Source organism: Crotalus tigris, unplaced genomic scaffold, assembly GCF_016545835.1.
Source record: "Crotalus tigris isolate CLP2741 ecotype Arizona unplaced genomic scaffold, ASM1654583v1 scf7180000017764.6130737, whole genome shotgun sequence".
NCBI classification, from domain to species: Eukaryota; Metazoa; Chordata; class Lepidosauria; order Squamata; family Viperidae; genus Crotalus; species Crotalus tigris.
Genome location: NW_024096618.1, coordinates 1,965,486 through 1,987,940, shown reverse-complemented (window position 1 = coordinate 1,987,940; position 22,455 = coordinate 1,965,486). Strand labels below are relative to the sequence as shown.

The window sequence follows — 22,455 nt, the reverse complement described above, 5'->3', positions numbered from 1 at the left end:
TTCTTTATATTTATTCAGCAGATAGAAGGCACAAAGTTTTTCCACTTGCTTGCCCCACCTTATTTATTTAGCATATGGCAACTACAGAGGTCATGCAATACTCATATACAAAGTTAATTTAAATAAAGAGTCATATATATATACACACACACACACACACACACACACACACACACACATATACACAGTGTTCACAGTATGTGACGTCTGCCTGCAAAACACGCTCCTAGATTGGAGTGAGACGCAGAACAGACTGATTTATCCTATACTTGGTAGACTAGGTGCTCCAGACAACATATACGAATAATATGTGGACAATACAGTGTAGGGGATAATATATTAAAGATAAAACCATAATAAAATCACCATATTATGGAGCCATAGAATTTAAATGGATAGATGTTATAATTCGATAACTCTCAGCCCACTTAGCTGATCCTGTGCTATGAGACAGCCATCTTTGTCTACTTGCATCTCAGCTCCCACAATTCATCCAATTGGGAGGGGGGGGCTGTCTCATTGTTCTGCTGTGTTTTCACACCTATGCTGAATTCCGCGATCTTCAATCTGACGAACGAAGAGGTAATAGGAACCCTGGTGAAGGTCACTGGAAGGAAGAGCAAAAGCAGAAGCATTCTATGGGTCTAATTTCTCTACTTTATCAACCCAACCTTGTGTGTATGTCACCAGAAAAAGTCCCTCTTTGTCCTCCTTCCAGTAAGAGAAATGGATAGATTTGCTACAGCGCATTTTTGTGCTGATTTCTTTGGAATGCTTTCTCATAGGAGGTACCTGTGTTTCCAGTGTGCTCAGGTCAAAACACAGATGTACACAGAACTTTACTTTAAGCTGGTTGGCATACTTTTAAGCTTCTAATGTTATTGCTTCATCTTTAGATAATAGCTACTTTTCTTGTATTCAGTCTTTAAATGTTGTGTACATCTTTCGGAGATTCATTTTGCTGTATCTAAGTTATTGCAATAAATGTAAAATACATTCATAATAAGATTGTTAATCTCAGAGTGACAAATTGCAACATTTGGGGAAACTAATTGGAGAAGATCTTTTACTAACAAGAAATTGATCAAAAACTAGTAAATTGAATACTTTCACCCAACCCCAGCCAATCCTTATCATCCTTCTATTGACTCTGTTCTAACTCCACTGTTGGATGGTATGATTTTTATTATGCATGTGCAATGTGTGAGAAGCAAAATGATTGGTTAAACACACACACACAGAGCTTCATTACACACTCTTTCCAGAACATCATCATCAATGACAATCCTGAAGCAGGAATAAGGCAAGTATGATTATAGAACTGGACCTGTCCACATAGTCCTATTGATGTACTGTCAAATTGTCAACTAAACAAATTAGTATAACATAATATACACATATCATTAATGACATGATAAACCAAGACTTCAAGCAAGCATAGTACTTCAAAGATTATTTTACCCTTCTAAGAAAGATAATTAGGAACAGAATGGGTTCTTTAGGGATTAAACCTCAAACACCAAAGTAGACTTAATACTTTTTTAAAAATTCAGTACTGCTTACACGCTGCCAATAAATCACACTTCTTACTTGGCTAGTAAGTATACTGAAAGAATAAAATATTTTCCACTTCAATTCTTAAAAACTTCCCCCAAATAAAGAATATCCTGTTTTACAAATCATTTTAGAGGCTTTCTTTCTCTCTAGGCAAATAAATGAGACTCATCCCAGTGATCAGTTCTGTTTAAAATTTTCCAAAATAAATGATGTCCCTTTGATGGAATGCTGCTTGCTATTCCTTTCTGAAGTGAATTTATGATGCCTATAATTTCTGCTTTCATGATACTTTGATTTTATCTTTCTGTTAACACAATATCTATGAAGAGGATGTAAAACTCTTTATGCTGAGATACATCATTCTCTGGGCTTACTAGTGTTTCATTAGTAATTATTATTACTATAATTATTATTATTACGATCATCATTGTCATCTTTACCTATTCTAGTTTAGAGGCAATCAATAATAGTGTTTCTGACATCTTCTTCTTCTTGTTGTGCCATATCAGTTATCAGACGTTGGCGATCATGTTGGCGATCCTGTTTTTATCAGCAGCCGCACGAAAAAATGCTGCTGAGTTTTGTCCAAAGCAGTCCCTTAGATTTTGAAGCCACAATGTTCTTCTTCTGCCTGGACCTCGTTTGCCTTCAATCTTTGCCTGGAGGATTAAATGGAGTATGCCGTATTTTTCTGGATGTCACCTCACATGTCTGAAATATTCTAACTTTCGTTTTTTAATTGTTTTGATGATTTCCCTTGGCTTTCCCAGGTGGCTTATCACCTCCTCATTTCTGACATGCCTAATTAAATCAGATTGTGAATATCATAAAACAGTCCCTCTTTAAAAGTCAAGTATAGCAGCTGATTTTTTTTCACATTTAATATAATTTGAAGAATGATGTCTTTAGATGGAGAGGATTCCTTTGTATTAGGACAATCTATGAGTGATTATTAGAACTGTATGTAGATAAATATATTATCTGTCTTCTGATTTTCATATATTTATTTATTTATTTTAGTTTTTGCAAAGGATCTCAAGAAAGGGAGAGAAGAAATCCCCCCTTCCTCTTTTTTCTTTAGCATATGGGTATCTTAAGGAACATTTAAGGAACTAGGTACAAGGGAATGGCAATACTCCTCCTCAGTTTAGGCCAGGGGTAATCACTTCGCTCATAGGAGAAGCAAGAATAAGTGGACAGTTTTTAGCTCAATTAAGCCTGTAAACCTGTACATAACAGAAATGAGAAATATTTTGAATGTTTTAGTTAGTATTTCTTTTTAATCAGAATTCCTGAACAATTGGGAATATCACACATGAAATTACAATTACAATTTGCACAAATATGGATTATAGGTGTTTCTCAAGGTAACATTATTCGGCTTAATATTCGCTTCAATGCATCTTTCACTTCCCGATTCCTCAGACTATATATTAGGGGATTCAACATGGGAATCACCATAGTGTAAAAGACAGAGATAACTTTATCTCGACCAAGTGAGTAGCTTGAAATGGGTCGGACATAGATGAAAACAGTGGTGCCATAGAAGAGCAAGACAGCTGTCAAATGAGAGATACATGTAGAGAAGGCCTTATGCCTGCCTTCAGACGAGTGGATCCTCAGAATGGTGGCTACGATGTATACATATGAGATGAATATCTGCACTGAGGTGAAAATACCCTGAAATGTACCAAACGTATAAAGTACAATCTCATTGATGAATGTTCTATTGCAAGAGAGTTTTAACAGTGGAGGTATATCACAGAAATAATGATTTATAACATTGGAGTGGCAGAAAGAGAGTCTAAAGGTTGAGATTGTTTGTGCAAGAGCATGAATGAAGGCCATTATGTAAGTCACTCCTACTAATTGGATGCAAACTTTCTTAGTCATAATGATTGTATAGAGTAGTGGGTTACAAATTGCCACATAACGGTCATAGGCCATAACAGCTAAAAGAAGGCACTCAACACTGGCTGTAAGGACAAAGCTGAACAATTGTGCAATGCAACCAGCAAAAGAAATTGATTTCTTGGAAGTTAAGAAGTTTGTTAGTGTTTTAGGAGTTATTGTAGAGGAATAGCAGAAATCTACAAAAGCCAAATTATTGAGGAAATAATACATGGGGGTATGGAGTCGAGAATCAATCTGGATCAAGCTAATCATCCCAAGATTTCCCACACAGGTGATGAGATACATCAGAAGAAAAATAACAAAACAAATGGGGGCCAAGTTAGGATTTTCTGTGAGTCCTATCAGAAAGAATTCTGTTACTATACTATTATTTTCTCCTGCCATTGTGTTGCTTGATAGTGTGTGGTCTCCCCTCTTTAGCAAATCTGAAAATAAATCATAGACATTATAAAATTGATATAGTAATCATCACTGTGTCCTTTGCTGCTCTTGGCCAGCACACCTAGGGATTAGTGTGTCTTTGTAGATCTGTTGATATGGATAGATGATAGATAGATAGATAGATAGATAGATAGATAGATAGATAGATAGATAGATAGATAGATAGATAGACAGACAGACAGACAATGATATAGGTTCATAAACTATAAAATGTTAATTTATTTCTGAAATGAAATAAATATAAAAGCATCACAATATTAAACAAAAGATAACATGACAAACAGAATGTATACTGTGGCAAGACATAATACTAATTTAATGAGTGGGAAGGAAGGAAGGAAGGAAGGAAGGAAGGAAGGAAGGAAGGAAGGAAGGAAGGAAGGACCCAGTTTTCATATAGAGATCAATATTCTTGATTAAAACTGGGACGATATTGGATCAAATTCTCAGAAGTAAATGACAGTATTTATTTCTCATCCTACTTAACACTTAATATTATATTATTATGTAAAGGAACCATGTGATTCATCTGGAATCAGCTGAACCAGCAGAACAGTGAATGAAAACACTCCAAGGAAATTTGCATTGAAAATAGTAAGCAAAAATGAACTTCCATTTGAGTAACACACTACTGTAGTACCTATTCAAAAAAATCCTTATTATACATAGTTAAATATGAAAGATTAAATACAACTACAAGAAAATTGGAGGCTGCACAAATTAACTGCATTGAAATTCATTTTTAGTGAGGGCAAGCTTATCATAACAAGGTAGTGATACCAAAATCAACATAATAGCTTCCTCAGGTTTGTGTGAATCCCAGACTTTAAAAATTATTGCTTGAATCTGGTTCCTACTTAAGGTTTGTTAAATCTCCAAGCATCGTTAAACTTCAGCAATTTATATATACACACACATACACACACACACACATTTGTATGTAATTAAAAAAATAATCCAATTACAGTATATTTCTCAAGTTTTGAATTTGTTTTTCCTACTAGATCCTTGAACTAGTAGAAGTAGACTAAGAATTTTAAAGGCAATGTAAAAAGTAAATCTTATAAGCTAATGTTTCACTGAACATTAGGAATGCCAAATCTTTCTGAACCCTGTAATCAAATTCTATAACTTTCCTGACCAAACTCTTAAACAGTTCTTCTTTTAAAACTTATCAGAAGGCAGGAAATATTTATTGTGGTGCTTCAGTGATCCAAAAAGGCATAAATAATGAACTGAGGACAAGAGGCTGGATGTACTCAGTTTCTAATACATCTAAATAAAGTTTCAATAACTGGGATATCATTCATTTTCCTTGAAAAGAAGCAGGACTTATTAGTACCTTGAAAACCCAATTATGTCTGAGAAAGAGAAACAGTTTTGTGCAAATGTGTAATTGTTCTGCTTTTCAGAAAAATATATGAATAAAATATTTTGATATATGTTACCAAATATGTTACCATTCAAAGATCCATTGGGATCAAAAAACATCATTTTTTTATTAAAAAGTTTTATAAAAATTACAATATCAACCCACCCAACCCCCCCTCCCTCCCCCACTTCCCAGAGCTGAATACAGGGTTACAAATATAATAATCATAATCTAAATAACATTAACCAACTATATAAATAACCAAGTCCGTAATGCACTTTAACTCCCCTTTAACATAAATATAAACACATTAAAAGTGAACATAATAATAATGAGAACATAAACAAATTAATATCCTAATTATTAAGCAATACAGTCCCCTAATAGTTAAACAATACTAATACTAAAAATAATAATAATATCATAATAATACTCTAAAATTCACTCATAGGCTAAATCACGGGTCGGCAACCCGCGGCTCCGGAGCCGCATGCGGCTCTTTGAGCCACCTCCTGCGGCTCCGGAGCCTTCTCCGCCATTTTCATAGAGAGAGAGACAGACAGAGACAGAGAGGCACTTGTGCTTCCCTTCTCTCTATCTCTCTCTCTCTCACACACATGCAGATTTGCCCCGTGCTCCCGATTGGCCCTGCAGCCAGATGCCCTGCCCCCTGGTGGCCAGGAAGGGCCTTTCCGGGGCTGGCCCAGTCCGAGGTGCATGTGGCCAGAGAGCCGCGCGGGGAAGCCCCAGGATCGATGCTGGGAGCGGCCCAGCAGAGCCTCCGTGGAAAGGGCCAGCCCTCCCGCAAGCTGCGGCCCTAGTGGGCCAAGCAGGAGCAGACCCGGAGATGGAGGGTGAGTGGGGAGGAGGGAGGGGGCTTACCTGCACCAGGCGGAGGGGCAGCCGAGCCGGCCTCGTGTCTCCCTGGGCTGGGCAGCAGGCCTGGCGGGGCCAGCGGCCGGCAGGGGCATTGGTTCCTGCCCTTCCCCAGGCCAGGCGGTAGGCCCAGCGGGGGCAGCAGCCGGCGGGGGCATCGGTTCCTGCCCCTCCCCGGGCCGCTGAGCCAGCCTCGCGTCTTCCCGGGCTGGGCGGCAGTGGCGGCCGGCAGAGGCATTGGTTTTTGGCCGTCCCCGGGCCGCTGAGCTGACTTCGCATCTTCCCAAGCTGGGCGGCAGGGGCATTGGTTTGTAGCCGTCCCCGGGCCGCTGAGCCGGCCTCGTGTCTCCCCGGGCGGCAGATGGCGGGGATATTGGTTTCTGGCCGTTCCCGGGGCGCTGAGCCTGCCTCGCGCCTCCCCGGGCTGGGCGGCAGTGGCGGCCGGCAGGGGCATTGGTTTTTGGCCGTCCCCAGGGCGCTGAGCCAGCCTCGCATCTTCCCGGGCCGTGCGGCAGGCGGCGGGGGCATTGGTTTGTAGCCGTCCCCGGGCCGCTGAGCCGGCCTCGTGTCTCCCCGGGCGGCAGATGGCGGGGATATTGGTTTCTGGCCGTCCCCGGGGCGCTGAGCCTGCCTCGCGCCTCCCCGGGCTGGGCGGCAGTGGTAGCCGGCAGGGGCATTGGTTTTTGGCCGTCCCCAGGGCGCTGAGCCAGCCTCGCATCTTCCCCGGCCGTGCGGCAGGCGGCGGGGGCATTGGTTTGTAGCCATCCCCAGGCCGCTGAGCAAGCCTCGCATCTTCCCGGGCTGGGCGGCAGTGGCGGCCGGCAGGGGCATTGGGTTTTGGCCGTCCCCAGGCCACTGAGCCAGCCTTGCATCTTCCCGGGCCGTGCGGCAGGCGGCGGGGGCATTGGTTTGTAGCCGTCCCCGGGCCGCTGAGCCAGCCTTGTTTTTTCCCGGGCCAGGCAGCAAGTGGCGGGGACATTTGTTTGTAGCCGTCCCCGGGGCGCTGAGCCTGCCTCGCGTCTCCCCGGGCTGGGCGGCAGTGGCGGCCGGCCGGGGCATTGGATTTTGGCCGTCCCCGGGGCGCTGAGCCTGCCTCGCGTCTCCCCGGGCTGGGCGGCAGTGGCGGCCGGCAGGGGCATTGGGTTTTGGCCGTCCCCGGGCCACTGAGCCAGCCTTGCATCTTCCCGGGCCGTGCGGCAGGCGGCAGGGGCATTGGTTTGTAGCTGTCCCCGGGCCGCTGAGCCAGCCTTGTTTTTTCCTGGGCCAGGCAGCAAGTGGCGGGGACATTTGTTTGTAGCCGTCCCCGGGGCGCTGAGCCTGCCTCGTGTCTCCCCGGGCTGGGCGGCAGTGGCGGCCGGCAGGGGCATTGGATTTTGGCCGTCCCCGGGGCGCTGAGCCTGCCTCGCGTCTCCCCGGGCTGGGCGGCAGTGCGGCCGACAGGGGCATTGGGTTTTGGCCGTCCCCGGGGCGCTAAGCCTGCCTTGTGTTTCCCCAGGCCAGGCAGCAAGCCCGGCGGGCAGTGGGGGCATCGGTTCCTGCTCGTCCCCGGGCCGCTGAGCCGGTCAAATCAACGGACGTGGAGGTACTGCAGCTGGCTTTTTGATTCGCCGCAGACCTCCATTGACTTCCATGGGGATTCTTGGCAATGAATGGGGCTGATTGAAATCGCTTCAAGAAGCAAGCTGCAGAGACACAGAGAGCTGCAAATGATCTCCACAGGAGATGCAGCAAGGGCAGGAGACGAGAAAGAGTCCGCTATGTCTGTGCACAAGCCCCGAAAGCTTTCTTCCTCTCCCGGCCTTTCTTGCTGGCCCTCTGATGTAAGCATCTGCTGGGTTTCCTCAACCTCCCCCCCCCCCGTTTTATTTTAATCCCACCATCGCCTCCCTCTTTCGCAAAGTTGACATTCCTAGGACTCGTAGCTCGCTTCGCTCCTGGAGTCACTTGGCAAAGTTTGAAGGAGAGGCTGCCTGCTCCCACCTCCCACGGAGCAGAACTGCTGCTTCCTCACCTCCCAGCGAAAGAACCCCAGAGAGCTGGAAGGCGTCCTTTCTCCCACTTTCCGCTTCCCATCCTCCCTTTTCCAAGCACCCCTCCCAGAGCAAACCAGAAGCCTCCACTCCAGCCTCCTGCAGCAGGCTGAGATAGGCGAGCCCGAGCGACCGTCTTCTGCTGCCTCAGAACATTCACTGCAGCAGCTCTTTCTCTCCGTCGGCTTCCTCCTCCGCTCCCTGGGAACCTTCGCGCCAAAAGGCAGCAAGAAGAAAGTCGCAGAGAGGGAGAGCGCGGGGTGAGGGGAGAGCAGTCTTTTCCGAAGGGAAGAGAAGCCAGGACTGCAGAGCCCGTTCATACCAGAGCTGGATGGGGGGCAGGGCAGGCGCACGTTTTGCCTTAAGCTCCTCTCTTCAATCAAGCCCTGTGTTCTGTGCGCATGCGCGTGCGCGCGCGTGTGCGCGCGCACATTTTGCGGCTCCCAGGATTTTTTTTTTGTGAGGGAAATGGATCCAAGTGGCTCTTTCACTGTTGCAGGTTGCTGACCCCTGGGCTAAATGAAACTTTTTAGCCCCATATTTATTCTGAATATAATTTATCCATCTTCTCCAGACCGAAATATATCTTTCTTGTGAATGATCCTTCAAATAAGCAGAAATCTTAGCCATTTCTGCTAAATTTGACACTTTAAGCGTCCATTCTTCTATAGTAGGCAAGCAATTCTTCTTCCAATATTGCCCTACCAACAACCTTGCAGCTGTTATCAAGTTCAACATCAAATTAATTTCTTTAGCATCACAATCTGTAATAACACCTAATAAAAATAATTGTGGGTAAACTTTATCTTTCTCTTAAAAATCTGTTGAATGTTCCACCAGATCTTAATCCAAAAGGCTTTTATATTTCTACAAGTCCACCATATATGAAAATAAGTGGCATCCAAATTACCACATCTCCAACATTTGGGCTGTAAATTAGGATACATACAAGACAACTTTTTAGGATCCAGATGCCATCTATAAAACATTCTATAAAAAAATTTCTCTTAAATTTTGTGCCTGGGTAAATTTTACATTTCTAACCCAAATTACCTCCCATGTGTCCAATGGAATCGGTTCTTGAATATTTTGAGCCCATTTTATCATACAATCTTTAACTAATTCAATTTCTGAATCCATTTCTATTAAAACATTATAAATTCTCTTTATATGCGCTTGGTTTCGATCTTTAATCTGTTTTACCAAATTCTTACCCATTAAAGTAATACCAACCTTTTGATCTAACTTCCACACAATCAACAATTGATTATACTGAAACCAAGATTGTACAATATTTTCTTGCCTTAACTCAACTAACGATTTTAATTGCCAATCATTCCCTACCAATCTAAGTAATTCCTCAAGTAAGCTGATGCCTTGTACTGCAATAAAACAGAAAGACCGAGCTTCCACACGCTTTGAAAAATCGAAAACATGATTTTTCAAAGCATGTGGAAGCTCGGTCTTTCTGTTTTGTTGCAGTACAAGACATCAGCTCACTAGAGAGGAAAAATATCTTAAAACTTTACCTGACAGTAAGGAGCTAATATAAGTACATAGCCAATCTGCTATTATTTCCATGAAGAAAGCAGCAGAACATGCCAAAAGAATTTGATTTGAGGATGATCGGGATGCTGAATTCGTCTAACATAGAAGTTCAGTTTTCTAAATTACAGTCCATGAATTACACTCCATGAAAAAAATCACATCAATAACGCATATCATTACACAATGTTGGGAGTCATTTCTGATAAAGGAAAATGATTTGCTCCTTCCCAAATCTCGCAAAAGAATAAGTAGTCTTCATTATTAAATGATAATAATCATAATAAAGCTTATACATTGCCATCAAGCTATAGCAAAAAGAGGTTGATTTTGTTTTCTTTATAGCTAAAAACATAAGGTGCCAAATTGTCATTATGCTTCTCTGCCCATTTGGGAGGTTTATATGCTCTTTTAAAACCTGTGGCTCACTGAAACCCCACAAGGGGTTTCATTTAATTCAGAGATGCTATAACATTATAACAAAAGGTAGCTGCAGATTCATCATTTTCCCTAAATACCAATAAAAAAAATAAACCTGGGTCATCAACTGTATGAATTTATTTTTTAAATATTATGTCACTCTTCAAAAGTTGGTGTTCCCAAGGAACTGGAAAATTCCTGCCTTCATTAAGCAGTTCTTGCTGTGGCTGTTGTCTTTTTCTGAGATGGGATGGATCATAAGGGCATACTCTCAGTCATTCATGTCCTGCTCACTATACCCTAATGAAGCGGTTCTCAACCTGTGGGTCGCGACCCTTTTGGGGGTCGAACGACCCTTTCACAGGGGTCACCTAAGACCATCGGAAAAGACATATTTCTGATGGTCTTAGGAACTTAGTCTAAGACAGGGGTTCTCAACCTTTTTAATGCCGCGTCCCCCAACTGGTCGTAAGTCGAGGACTACTCAACCGGTCGTAAGTCGAGGACTACTCAACTGGTGCAGCACCGTTTGCAGAATGGGACTTTTGGCGGGTTCAGCAGGGCAGAGATAGCCTGGACAATTCCTATTGGCTTTTGAAAGCCAATAGAATTAGACTCTATTCAAGAGAGTCTATTCTATTGGCTTTCAAAAGCCAATAGAATAAAAGGGAGTAGCACAGCTAAGGAAAAGGGGAAAAAAATGGTGGACTGCATTGTTTGACGACCCCCGTGAAATGGTCGTTCGACCCCAAATGGGGTCCCGACCCACAGGTTGAGAACCATAGTCTAAGATATGTGGCGGTGTTCTTTTGCATTTTGACGGCTGCATCCACCTCGGAATCAGGGAATGGCTTTAAGTTTAAAGGCTCTCCGGGCAGTCCCAAATGTCCTTTGGCTGAATCGAACAGGAGCGCTTTTTGCAGGGAAGCCTTTTTGCAGTCAATCTGGTCTCTCCTTGTATTCTGCGGAGGAGTCGACGTGACATTGCTCGGCTTTGTCCCACAAACCACGGAAGGTCAGCTTAGTCCGAACACTTCCCAGGTGCAGGAAGGCACCGAGTGGTGCTAACCAGAGTTGGAAACTTCCTCCACTGCCCCGATCGCTAGTTTTGGTGGGCTCAGTGGGAATCACCTGTGTTAGATGGGAACGGCACATCTGGGGGAGAGCAGAGAGCCCCGGATTCCATGCGGACCCAGCAGAGTCAAGCAGAAGGGAAAGCCGTTGATCTTCATTCAGACCTGGAGTTCTCTGAAGGACGTTCGGTTTCATTCTGGCTTGGGGAAGCATCGCTCCCTCAGGGGGATCGTGATTTCCAGCAAGCGGCCAGTTATCAACTCCTGGCTTCTTCCTGTGCGTGCATCCCCTCCAACTCTGAGCCCCCTCCTCTCTTCCATCCTTTACTTCTTGCCCTGTGGTGTGATTGGTGCCCTCTGCTTTTCCTTGATGGCTAAAGACAACTTTGCTCACTCAGAGCTTTTTCCTCTCTTTCCACAGCAGCTGATTTCCCCTCCCCCCCTTGTCCTCTCCTCCTCTGAGATCCCTGTAGTCCTCCATAATACAGCACATACTTTTTGATTCCTGCTGCTCAATCCCTCCTCCTCCCCACTCTTGATGGCTTCCTATTTGTGGGATGCAGGTGAAGGGAGCGCCATTTCATTACAGGTGGGATAAGGAAAACTGATCCAGGCAGTGAAAAGAGAAGAGATTGGGGAGGGGGGGGGCTTTGGAGATGAAAGCTGATTTGGGTGGATGTTTTGGTCTGCAGCATGTGTTTCCCTATCCCATCCTGCCTGTTCTGATTCCATGCCAGCCTGTGCTCCCAACAGCTGAGTCTGAGGAATCTGAGGACGAGGTAGAGGAGGCATTTGAAGGGCCATCAGGGGCAGAGGGAGGCTCTGATGAATTACAAGACTCACGGTTTGATGCAGAGCCTGGGCCCTCCAGTCATGTTCCTGATGAAGCTCAGCTGTGTGAGGAGAATGAGTCAGACTCGGAGGACTCACACCTGATGGACTTGCTAATTGATGCTCGCACACGTCGTCAATTAGTGAGAGTAAATCAGCAGCAGTCAATACGGCAACTCCAGAGTAAAAGGAGAAGGCAATGAGAGGCAACGCCTTGGGACTGCTGTATAAAAAGAGGTGTGGGCAGTGCTGGTTGCTGAAGGCAACTGTTTGCAAAGTGCTTCTAGGAATCCTGGTCTGTTTGTCTTGCTTGTGACTTCTCTTCTGTTTGCATCGTGTTTCCTGTGGACTATTTCCTTCCTTTGGACTTGAGTTTTGCTGTTTGTGTTTTGGACTATTTGACAGGTTTGTCACCCATATTAAAAGGGGTTTGTTTTGTTTTAAAGTCTCCAGCCTATTGTATCAGCAGGGGTTTGGTCCTTGTGCCTTTAACAAGGATGGCAATAGGCTGGGATAGAACAGTTTGCCTTCAGCCTCACCCCCTACTATCACAGAGCAGCTACGTGCTGAGAACACCCAGCTCACCCAGCAGCTGGCTTTGTTATCTGCCCAAGTTGCTCAGCTATCTGCCCAGGTTCCTGCTGTTCCACCACCACCCAGAAAATGCCAAGTGATGAGGCTGGAAAAATTTGATGGTAACCCGGACATGTTTCCTGTTTTCATGGGACAATGCCACCTGTATATCAGTGTGAAAGCAGATTATTTCCCCACTGACCGGGATAAAGTGGGGTTTATGATAAGCCTGCTTTCTGGTTCTGCAGCTCATTGGGGCACACCCTTGCTAGCCCAACCTAGTCCATTGATGGACAACTTTGTGGGGTTTTGTGATTACATGCGGTTGATGTATGAGGACCCCATCAAGACCCAGACAGCTACCCAGCATTTGAAAGCTCTGAGGCAAGCCCAATGCCCCCTGCAGGGCTATATCAGTGAATTTCAGCTGCTTAGCCAGGATTCAGCCTGGAATGAGGCTGCGCTCGTGGACACTTTCCAGGATGGCTTGTCGGAGATTTTGGATGAGCTGGCCCATGTTGATATTCCCCCAGACCTTAATGGGCTCATTCATCTCTGTCTGCAGATCGACGCCTGGCTGCAGCAGTGAAGGAGTCGCCGTGCCATCCCAGAGACCCGTACAGCTCCCATTGTGAGTGCGACCCCGGTCCAGAGGGAGGAGCCAATGGAGTTAGGTGCTGCCAGACCTTGTCTATCGGTGGCAAAGATGAACAGGTGATGTTCGGGGGGTTGTGTTTTTACTGTGGGGACCCTGGCATTTGGCCACTTTCTGCCCCAAGAAGCGACGAGGAGTGTTTGTGACAGAGCCGGTCCTGAGACTGCCATCGGCTCCCCTGTCGGGAAACAGCCCACGCCCGACCTAAAAGGCCTTTTGGGTCGGGCATCCCGCAACTCCGAACCACACCCTTCTGATGCTGCCCACGGACCCCCAAAGCATTTGATCTTGGAGGCGCGCCTGATTCTTCCTACGTTGCCCAAGGGGATTCCTGTCCATATGTTGATTGACTCTGGGGCTACTACATACTTTATGGATGCAGAATTTGTGGCTAAATGGGCAATTCCCCAATGCCCTGTGGATCCGCCGATGTTAGTGGAGACCATTGATGGTCGAGTGCTTCTGTCTGGGCCAATTAAGGTTGCCACGCAACTGCTATGTATGGCCATCCATACACATGAGGAGGCCATTCAGTTCTATATCACCTCAGACGTGCATTTCCCCATGGTCTTGGGACTGGCGTGGCTCCGGGCGCATGACCCACAGATTTATTGGTCTCAGCACTTGGTCACCTTTCCAAGCTTGCAGTGCATGGACCACACCCACCACATCTGTGCCGGTCAGATAGAGGGGCCCATGGGGGTTTCCTTACCCTCTGAATTGGCAGATTATGCTGATGTGTTCAGCGAGACTGAGGCGGATCGATTGCCCCTGCACAGGCCTTATGACTGCCCCGTTGACTTAGTCCCTGACACGCCTCTCCCAGTGGGGCATTTGTATTCCATGTCGGACCCCGAGTTGGCTGCGTTGCAGGACTTTTGGGACAAGAATTTGGCTCAGGGTTTTATTCAGCCCTCATCCTTGCCAGTATCTGCACCTGTACTCTTCGTCAAGAAGTCCGGTGAATTGCGGCTTTGCTGTGATTATAGGAAATTAAATGTCATCATGGTGCACAACCGATACCCGCTGCCCCCTCATCCCCGAAGTCTTGGACCAGCTCCGTGAGGCCAAAATCTTCACAAAAATGGACTTGCGTGGAGCTTACAACCTTGTCAGAGTGCGGTCAGGTGATGAGTGGAAGACGGCGTTTGGTATTCGGTATGGGCACTTCGAGTACATGGTGATGCCATTTAGCCTGACCAACGCCCGTCATGTTCCAGCACTTTATGAACGATATTTTCCGGGACTTGTTAGATCAGTTTGTGGTGATCTACCTGGACGACATCCTGATCTATTCCCCATCGTGAGAGGTGCACCATCAGCATCTCCATCAGGTCCTGCAGCAGCTTCAGGAACATTGGCTATATGCTAAACTAGAGAAATGCCAGTTCTACCAGATGGCCATCGAGTTCCTGGGTCACCATATTTCTCCTGAGGGCATCACCATGGAATTGAATAAGGTTGAGTCTCTATAGAGTTGGCAACCCCCACGTCATGTGAAGGATGTCCAGTGACTTCTTGGGTTCACCAACTATTATCGGACTTTCATCCCCGGGTTTGCTACCATGACAGCTCCCCTTACTCGGCTCCTGCAGAAAAAGACTCAGTTCCAATGGGATGCTCCAGAACAACGGGCTTTCCAGGCTTTGAAGAAGCCTTCATGAAGGAGCCCATCCTGAAGCATCCTGACCCGCAATGGCCATTTGTCGTGGAGGTGTATGCCTCCGACATTGCCATTTGGGTGGTGTTACTCCAGGCGACAATGCCCAGCGGTGCTCTCTTCCCTTGCACGTACTATTCACGGAAATTGAATCTGGCGGAGCGCAACTATACCATCTGGGAGAAGGAGCTATTGGCCATTAAAGTGGCGTTCAAGGCCTGGAGGCATCATGTGGAAGGCATCAAATTGAGGTCCAGACAGGCCATAAGAATTTAGAAAGCCTGCAGACCGCTCGGAAATTGAACCAACGCCAGATCCAGTGGTCTCTCTTCTTTGCGAGATTCAATTTCCGGGTGACGTACATACCCAACGGTCACATTCAAAGAGCAGATGCTCTGTCCAGGAAGCCCGAATATTCCCGAGCAGAAGACAAGCTTCTCTCCAGGACAGTGCTCCCTATTGAGTCTTTTGCTGCGATGAGGGAGCCAATAGACATACGGGCTCGAATTCGGGAGGCCCAGCAGCAGGATGGGTGGGTGGCTCAGTGAAAGGAGGAGGTGGGGCCCAATTCCCCATCGACAGTCACGGATGGACTCCTCCACTATTGGGATCGGCTCTATGTTCCTGGAGGCCCGCTCAAGGGACTCATCCTCAGCCAGTGTCATGACAATCCAGCGGCGGGGCATTTTGGCCTGTTCAAGACTCTGAACTTGGTCTCCCGTACCTTCTGGTGGCCCCAAATCTGACACGACGTTCAGACCTACGTCTCATCTTGTATTTCATGTAGGCAGGCCAAGTCAGTGACAGGGGCCCCATCCGGACTACTGGAGAACACCCAAAAGACCCTGGGGGCTGTGTCCATGGACTTTTTGACGGACTTACCCCCATCTTCTGGATTCATGACGGAGTTCGTGGTGGTGGACATGTTGACCAAGATGGCACATTTCATTCCATGCCGTGGTTTACCGTCTGCCCATGCCACCGGTTGCATGTTCATCCAGCAGGTGTTCCATCCAGCAGGTCTTTCTGATAGGGTCGTGTACGATAGAGGAGCCCAGTTCACAGCCTGTTTCTGGCAGGAGTTGATGCAGGCGTTGAATGTCAAGATCTGCCTCTCGTCTGCACATCATCCCCAAACCGACGGAGGGACCGAGAATGTCATTGGAATCCTGGAGCAATATCTGCACTGCTATGTCAATCAGCAGCAGAACAATTGGGTGGACTATCTGGCGGTGACTGAGTTTGCGTTCAATAACTCACAGCACACCTCCACGCAGATGACACCATTCTTAACCAATGTGGGCTATCACCCTCGGTTTTTCCCTCTTTCCCCACTAGATGCACCGGAACCACCAGTGAACAACTACCTGGCAAAGTTATAGGTGATCCATCGATTGGTGCAGCGACAGTTGGAGAAGGCCAAGGTTGACTACAAAAGGTTTGCTGATTGGTCAAGGTGGAATGCACCTCCACTATTGGTGGGAGATCGGGTATGGCTATCCACCAGGAACCTACCGTCAACCCAGCCAACCAAGAAATTAGACCACCGATATGTAGGACCGTTCCCAATCAAGGCTGTCATCAATCCGGTCACCTATTGCTTAACTCTGCCATGTTCCATGAAGGTACATCCGGTCTTTTACCATTCTCTGTTGGTCTCTAAGCAACCGGTGTGTCCACTCCGCCGAGCCAAATCTCCCCCACCAGAACAACGTGATGGAGACAGTGCCCCCAAGTACGAGGTTGCCAGCATTTGGGACTCCCATTGGGTGAAAGGTCGCTTCCAGTACCTGATTGAATGGAAAGGCTAGGGACCGGAGGAGTTCACCTGAGAAGATGCGACCACCATTCATGCTCCTGCCTTGGTGACCGCCTTTCATGACCAATTCCCATCCCAACCGCATACGGATTTGCAGACCTAGGGGAAGGGCCCTGCGGTGCGGGATAGTGTTGTGATTCCGTGCCAGCTTGTGCTCCCAACAGCTGAGTCTCAGGAATATGAGGAGGAGGTGGAGGAGGCATTTGAAGGGCCATTAGGGGCAGAGGGAGGCTCTGATGAATTATAGGACTCACAGTTTGATTCAGAGCCTGGGCCCTCCAGTCATGTTCCTGATGAAGCTCAGCTGTGTGAGGAGAATGAGTCAGAATCAGAGGACTCACATCTGATGGACTTGCTAATTGATGTCGCACATGTCGTCAATTAGCGAGAGTAAATCAGCAGCAGTCAATACGACAACTCCAGAGTAAAAGGAGAAGGCAATAAGAGGCAACGCCTTGGGACTGCTGTTTAAAAAGAGGAGGTGTGGGCAGTGCTGGTTGCTGAAGGCAACTGTTTGCAAAGTGCTTCTTGGAATCCTGGTCTGTTCATCTTGCTTGTGACTTCTCTTCTGTTTGCATCATGTTTCCTGTTGACTATTTCCTTCCTTTGGACTTGAGTTTTGCTGTTGTGTTTTGGACTATTTGACAGGTTTGTCACCCATATTAAAAGGGGTTTGTTTTGTTTTAAAGTCTCCAGCCTATTGTATCAGCAGGGGTTTGGTCCTTGTGCCTTTAACAAGGATGGCAATAGGATGGGATAGAACACTGCCTGCCTTTTCTCTGTTTCCTAGTGTGCCTCTGGAAAGCTGGGAAGAGGGGGACAAAATGAATCTACTCCTAGTGTGGAATCAAGAAGCTCCAAGGGGCCTTTTCTTGCAGTTGCTGCAGTAATGCCCCCCAAGCTTCCTGCCCTGGCTGCTGCACCAAAAACAGTTGATTATTGCTCAGTGGAACCAGCACTGGGGTGGGAGGAAGGAATGGATTTCCCTTCTGCTGACTCTGCCTCAGTGGACAAGACCTCCTTCCAAAAATCTCTCCTAAGATTCTGGCAGGCACAGCTCCAGAACTGAGCTATGCTGGCTCAGGAATTCTGGGAGTTGAAGTCCACGAGTCATAAAAGAGACAAAGTTTCCCTTCTGCCTTCTTCAGAGAGAGAAGCTCTGAAGGTCATTAGGATTCATTGTCCTGGAAGGACAGGGGTCCACTTCCAACCCTCAGTGAATTTCAGCTGGAGGTAGAAAAATGGGCAGTGTCTCAGGCTGAAGAAGCAAATTGTGTGGACCACTTCACACACATAGACAACAAATGTCTACAAGTATAGCTCCCCTTGAGTATCACCTCAACTAATCCTTATTTTCTCCCGTCCCATAAGCACTCCCCCCCATACACAATCATATTAATCTTTCACAGGTCATGCTTAACTTAATCAGGCAACTTCAAGGGCTCATTTAAAGAAGAGAAAAGGTCAGGTCTCCCTTCAGAGCCATAAGTGGAGCAGCTGAAGGTGTGATTCGGCACCCATGCTTCCAGACAAAATTTTATTTATTTGTAATTAGAAATAAATATTTCACAATATATAATTACATATTGTTTTTGTGATTAATCACTATGCTTTAATTATGTTCAATTTGTAACAATGAAAATACATCCTGCATATCAGATATTTACATTATGATTCATAACAGTAGCAAAATTACAGTTATGAAGTAGCAACGAAAATAATTTTATGGTTGGGGGTCACCACAACATAAGAAACTGTATTAAAGGGTCGCAGCATTAGGAAGGTTGAGAACCACTGACATAGGATATAAGACTCATATAAATGCTGCATGCTTCAATGAAGCCATCAATGATAAGTAGCACAAGCTCATTAACATAGGTGTCAGAACAGGAGAGTACAAACAGTGGAGGCATATCACAGAAGAAATGATTAATAAGATTTGACCTGCAGAATGTGAGTAGGAATGTAGAGGAAGTATATACTATTGTATCCATGAAGCCTATGCAATATGGAAAAGCAATCAGTTGTTGGCAGAGCGTTTTGGACATTTTAGCTGAATAGAGAAGTGGATTACAGATAGCCACATACCTGTCAAAGACCATCACAGCCAACAAAACACACTCTATGTCTACAAAAAACACATAGAAAAAGAGCTGTGTAGCACAGGCATTGTAAGAAATCCTTTTAGTTTCACTTAATAAATCAATCAGCATTCTAGGAGCAATGGTTGAGGAACAGCAGAGATCAACAAAGGAGAGGTTGCCCAGGAAGTAATACATGGGTTTGTGAAGCTGGGTACTAGTGCATATCAATAGAATCATCCCAACATTCCCTAACACAGCAATGACATAAATTGAGAGGAAGATAAAAAAAAGAACAAGCTGCATTTTGGGATTGTCTGTGAATCCCTGAAGAATGAATTCAGTAATGACAGAATCATTTCCTTTATCCATGATATTTCACAATGGGTGCTGGGTTCAGAATATTAGCTGAATCTGAAATGTCTTTTTTTTAATCTAACAAAGGAAGGAAAGAAGATTTGCTTTCTTTAGAGTTCCATCTAACTTGGCTTCTCTATAAAAAAATAACCATGAGGACATTTCCACTTTATTCATCTAAATTAGACATGTCCAACCTATGGCCCAGGGACCACATGTGGCCTTCGACAGCTAGTAATGCAGCACCACAACCCCCCCCCCCCAAAATAAAGGAGATTTGTTATTTATATAAATTAACTCCCCTTTATGGATTACTGCCTTGTCGTGGCGAAGGGGCTTGTGTAACTCAGTGACAACAACAACAACAAATAAATTAACTATATTATACATTTTGAATGTGGCACAAGACAAATCCTCTTCACTCAATGTGGCCCAGGCAAGCCAAAATATTGGACACGCCTGATCTAAATGATCATTAAATTTGCATTAAAAAAAATACAAAGCAGGGCAGCTATTCTAATATTTATTTCATTTGCTGAGGCATTGTATGTGAGAATTCATATTAATACTCTGTGTTAGTTGTGTGACTATTATTATAAAAAATCTATGATGGAACGAATGTTACAAATATTATATAAATTTTGAGTTGCTGGTAAACCTTCTTTCCCCTTCTTTCTTGAGAAGCCTCTCAATTAAAAAATAAATAAAATAAAATCACTTGCTTTCAGGTTACTGATAGATTTCAAACACTGTCATATTTCTTGTTTCACTTAATGAATTTGACTGTTCATATTTTGTAGATTATGAGTTTTAAAAACTTTTTCATTGAATATCATTGCTATCCTTCTGATTCTGGGGTGTCTTTTGCATATGTTGAAAGCACTACTGACTTTTATATGGTCCCAAATTTGGACGGAAATAATTTCATCTGAAAACACCTAAGCTGAGTACAATAACTTCTCATCGGATGTAGTTGTCAATATATTAATTCTTTCTTACAAAAGTAACCCACAAATATTTTAATATACAGATTACTAGAATCTCTTATTTGAGGTCCTTCATTCTGGCTCAAATCCAGAGGCAAATAAGAGGTTTTAGTAATTTATGTACTAAAATATTTGTAGGTCAGTTTCATTCATGAGACCTATAAGGCAGCATCCAAATTAACAGAACCATTTAGATAATTGTAAAAGGGGAGCTGCCTACATCTCCTGCTTAAAAGATAAGAAGAACAATGAACTAACTGGCTAAGATGTCATAGAAAAATCTCCAGTTAGAAAGTGGGAATAACCTGTCACCATTTTTTTGGAGGGGGGGGGGAAGTGTCTCCTTTTTTTCCTCCCAACTTGTGAAAGTTAAAACAAGAAGCACAAGACCATTGCAACTGTGAGAGTTCCTTTTGCTTTTCAAAGACTAGACACACCACAGCATAGAAGAGAACTGTACACAATATTCCACTGCAGCACACACCTCACTTTATCTCTCTAACATAGGGTCCTGTATATCCCCCCTTCATCATGGCACTCTTTGTTGAAGGGATCTTTACAATTGATTCATCTCTTTCTTTTTCTCTTATATTACTAGAAAATAATCCTCTTTAGCACAGTACAGCAGAATACATCTTTTTAATATTCAATAAGTTGTTGTTTTAGTATCTTAACATGAGTTCAGAAGAAATCTTGATCTTAATGGTTCAGTCCAGGATTCTCAAACTTTGCAGAATCACAAATGCACATTGTGGATAGTATCTGTGATATACAGATTAAAATTCTGTTATTAAAAGTAGGTTCTGTATTTAGTTCTTCCCAACCCCGACATCAATGAAATTATTAGTTTTATTCATGGGGTGGTGACAAACAAATTTGAGAACTATTGCGTTAATCATTAATTCATATCTTAAAAATGAATAGTTTGCTCTGGTTTTTAAGGCATGGGTTGAAAAAGTAGGACATGAATATACTGCGCTAAGATCAATGGAAGAACAGTTTGGCATCTCTTTCTTGTATTTTTATGAATATAAATTATAATTAACAATGTAAATTGTTATTTATAGCAATTGCATTTTTTAGAAAGAAATTTGGAGGGTTGTTATTGTGGGGAAAATAGTAAGAGGAATGAGCATTAAGTATGTTCACTATCTTGATTAATTTATAAAAATAATAAAGGCAAGATAAAAATACATACATACATACATATAATATCTATATTATACCGTACTCGGCTATACTATAGTTTATATTATAGACACATAAATTTATAACTTCAGTAATCAGGTTATTCTGGGAACAATGTGAATTAAAACCATGTCAGTATATGAAATCCACATAAATGGCTATGGCTTATATGTATGAAAACTGCAAATGCAAGATATGAAAGTTTGCCTTTAGCACCAGTACATGTACTAAACATCCTCCCCAGAGTTAACAAACATACCTGAAGTTGATGGAGTTTTCTTTCTTACAGACTCTGTAAGTAGGCAAAAAGATCTTATATGTCTTTTGAGACCATCTGGGATATGATCCCTGATGGACTTCGGTATACTGTTTGGATACAAACACTTTAAGTACCAATAATTAACTTTCTTGCTTTGTTGTGATTTAATTTTTTAATTGCAGGTTAGTTGCAAGTGAATAGCATATAGGGAATTGTTTTTTTTCTGAAAATTGTATTGTTAAATTGAAACCACTAGTTCTAAAGCAGTGGCTCTCAACCTTCCTAATGCCGCGACCCCCAACCATGTGGTCGTAAGTCAAGGACTACCTGTATTTCTCTGTGGGTGGGGGCAGAAGGAGGTGCGCAGACTCCGCCTCCTCTCCTGCGGCTGGAACGCACATCAGGCAGGCCGAGGGCAGACTTGGGCCGTCGCCCAGCAACTGCCTCAACACAAGAGCACCGCGCATGCATGGTGCCACCCCCTGCGCCAGCTGAGGCATAGCTGGCAAGGTGGTGCTGCCTGCAATTTCATCATGCTCGGTTCGGACTGGCCGCCCACGCAGCTGAGCTGGCCTGGGGTGGCGTCGGGAGCGCGTTTCAAGCATCCAGATGTCAGTGGGGAACCGGCGGGGCCACTACACACCACCCAGCTCCTGACAGCCAGCTGATAGTCAGCCCCATGCATGCCAGCTACCCTCCCAGTGCCCGCTGCTGCCCCACTAGCCTTACCTAGGCCACCACCCATTTGCTGCGGCGGCAGGCAGGCCCACGCCCTCCTGGGTGGACATGGCAAGCTGCAGCGACAGCATAGGCCGACC

General features: G+C 44.8%; 2 protein-coding genes across 2 annotated transcripts; both read right to left on the bottom strand.

Moving 5' to 3' along the window:
• Window positions 1-2,866: 2,866 nt before the first annotated feature.
• LOC120306974 (olfactory receptor 1038-like) lies at window positions 2,867-21,684 on the bottom strand. Its single transcript, XM_039341092.1, has 2 exons — window positions 21,638-21,684; window positions 2,867-3,896 (listed from the first exon to the last, which is right to left on the bottom strand). The coding sequence occupies exon 2, from the start codon at window positions 3,853-3,855 to the stop codon at window positions 2,920-2,922; it is 936 nt and encodes a 311-aa protein (XP_039197026.1). The 5' UTR covers window positions 3,856-3,896; window positions 21,638-21,684; the 3' UTR covers window positions 2,867-2,919.
• LOC120306975 (olfactory receptor 1019-like) lies at window positions 18,483-19,437 on the bottom strand. The gene has a single exon (XM_039341093.1). It carries the CDS (start codon window positions 19,217-19,219, stop codon window positions 18,542-18,544), a length of 678 nt encoding a protein of 225 aa, XP_039197027.1. The 5' UTR covers window positions 19,220-19,437; the 3' UTR covers window positions 18,483-18,541.
• Window positions 21,685-22,455: the final 771 nt, after the last annotated feature.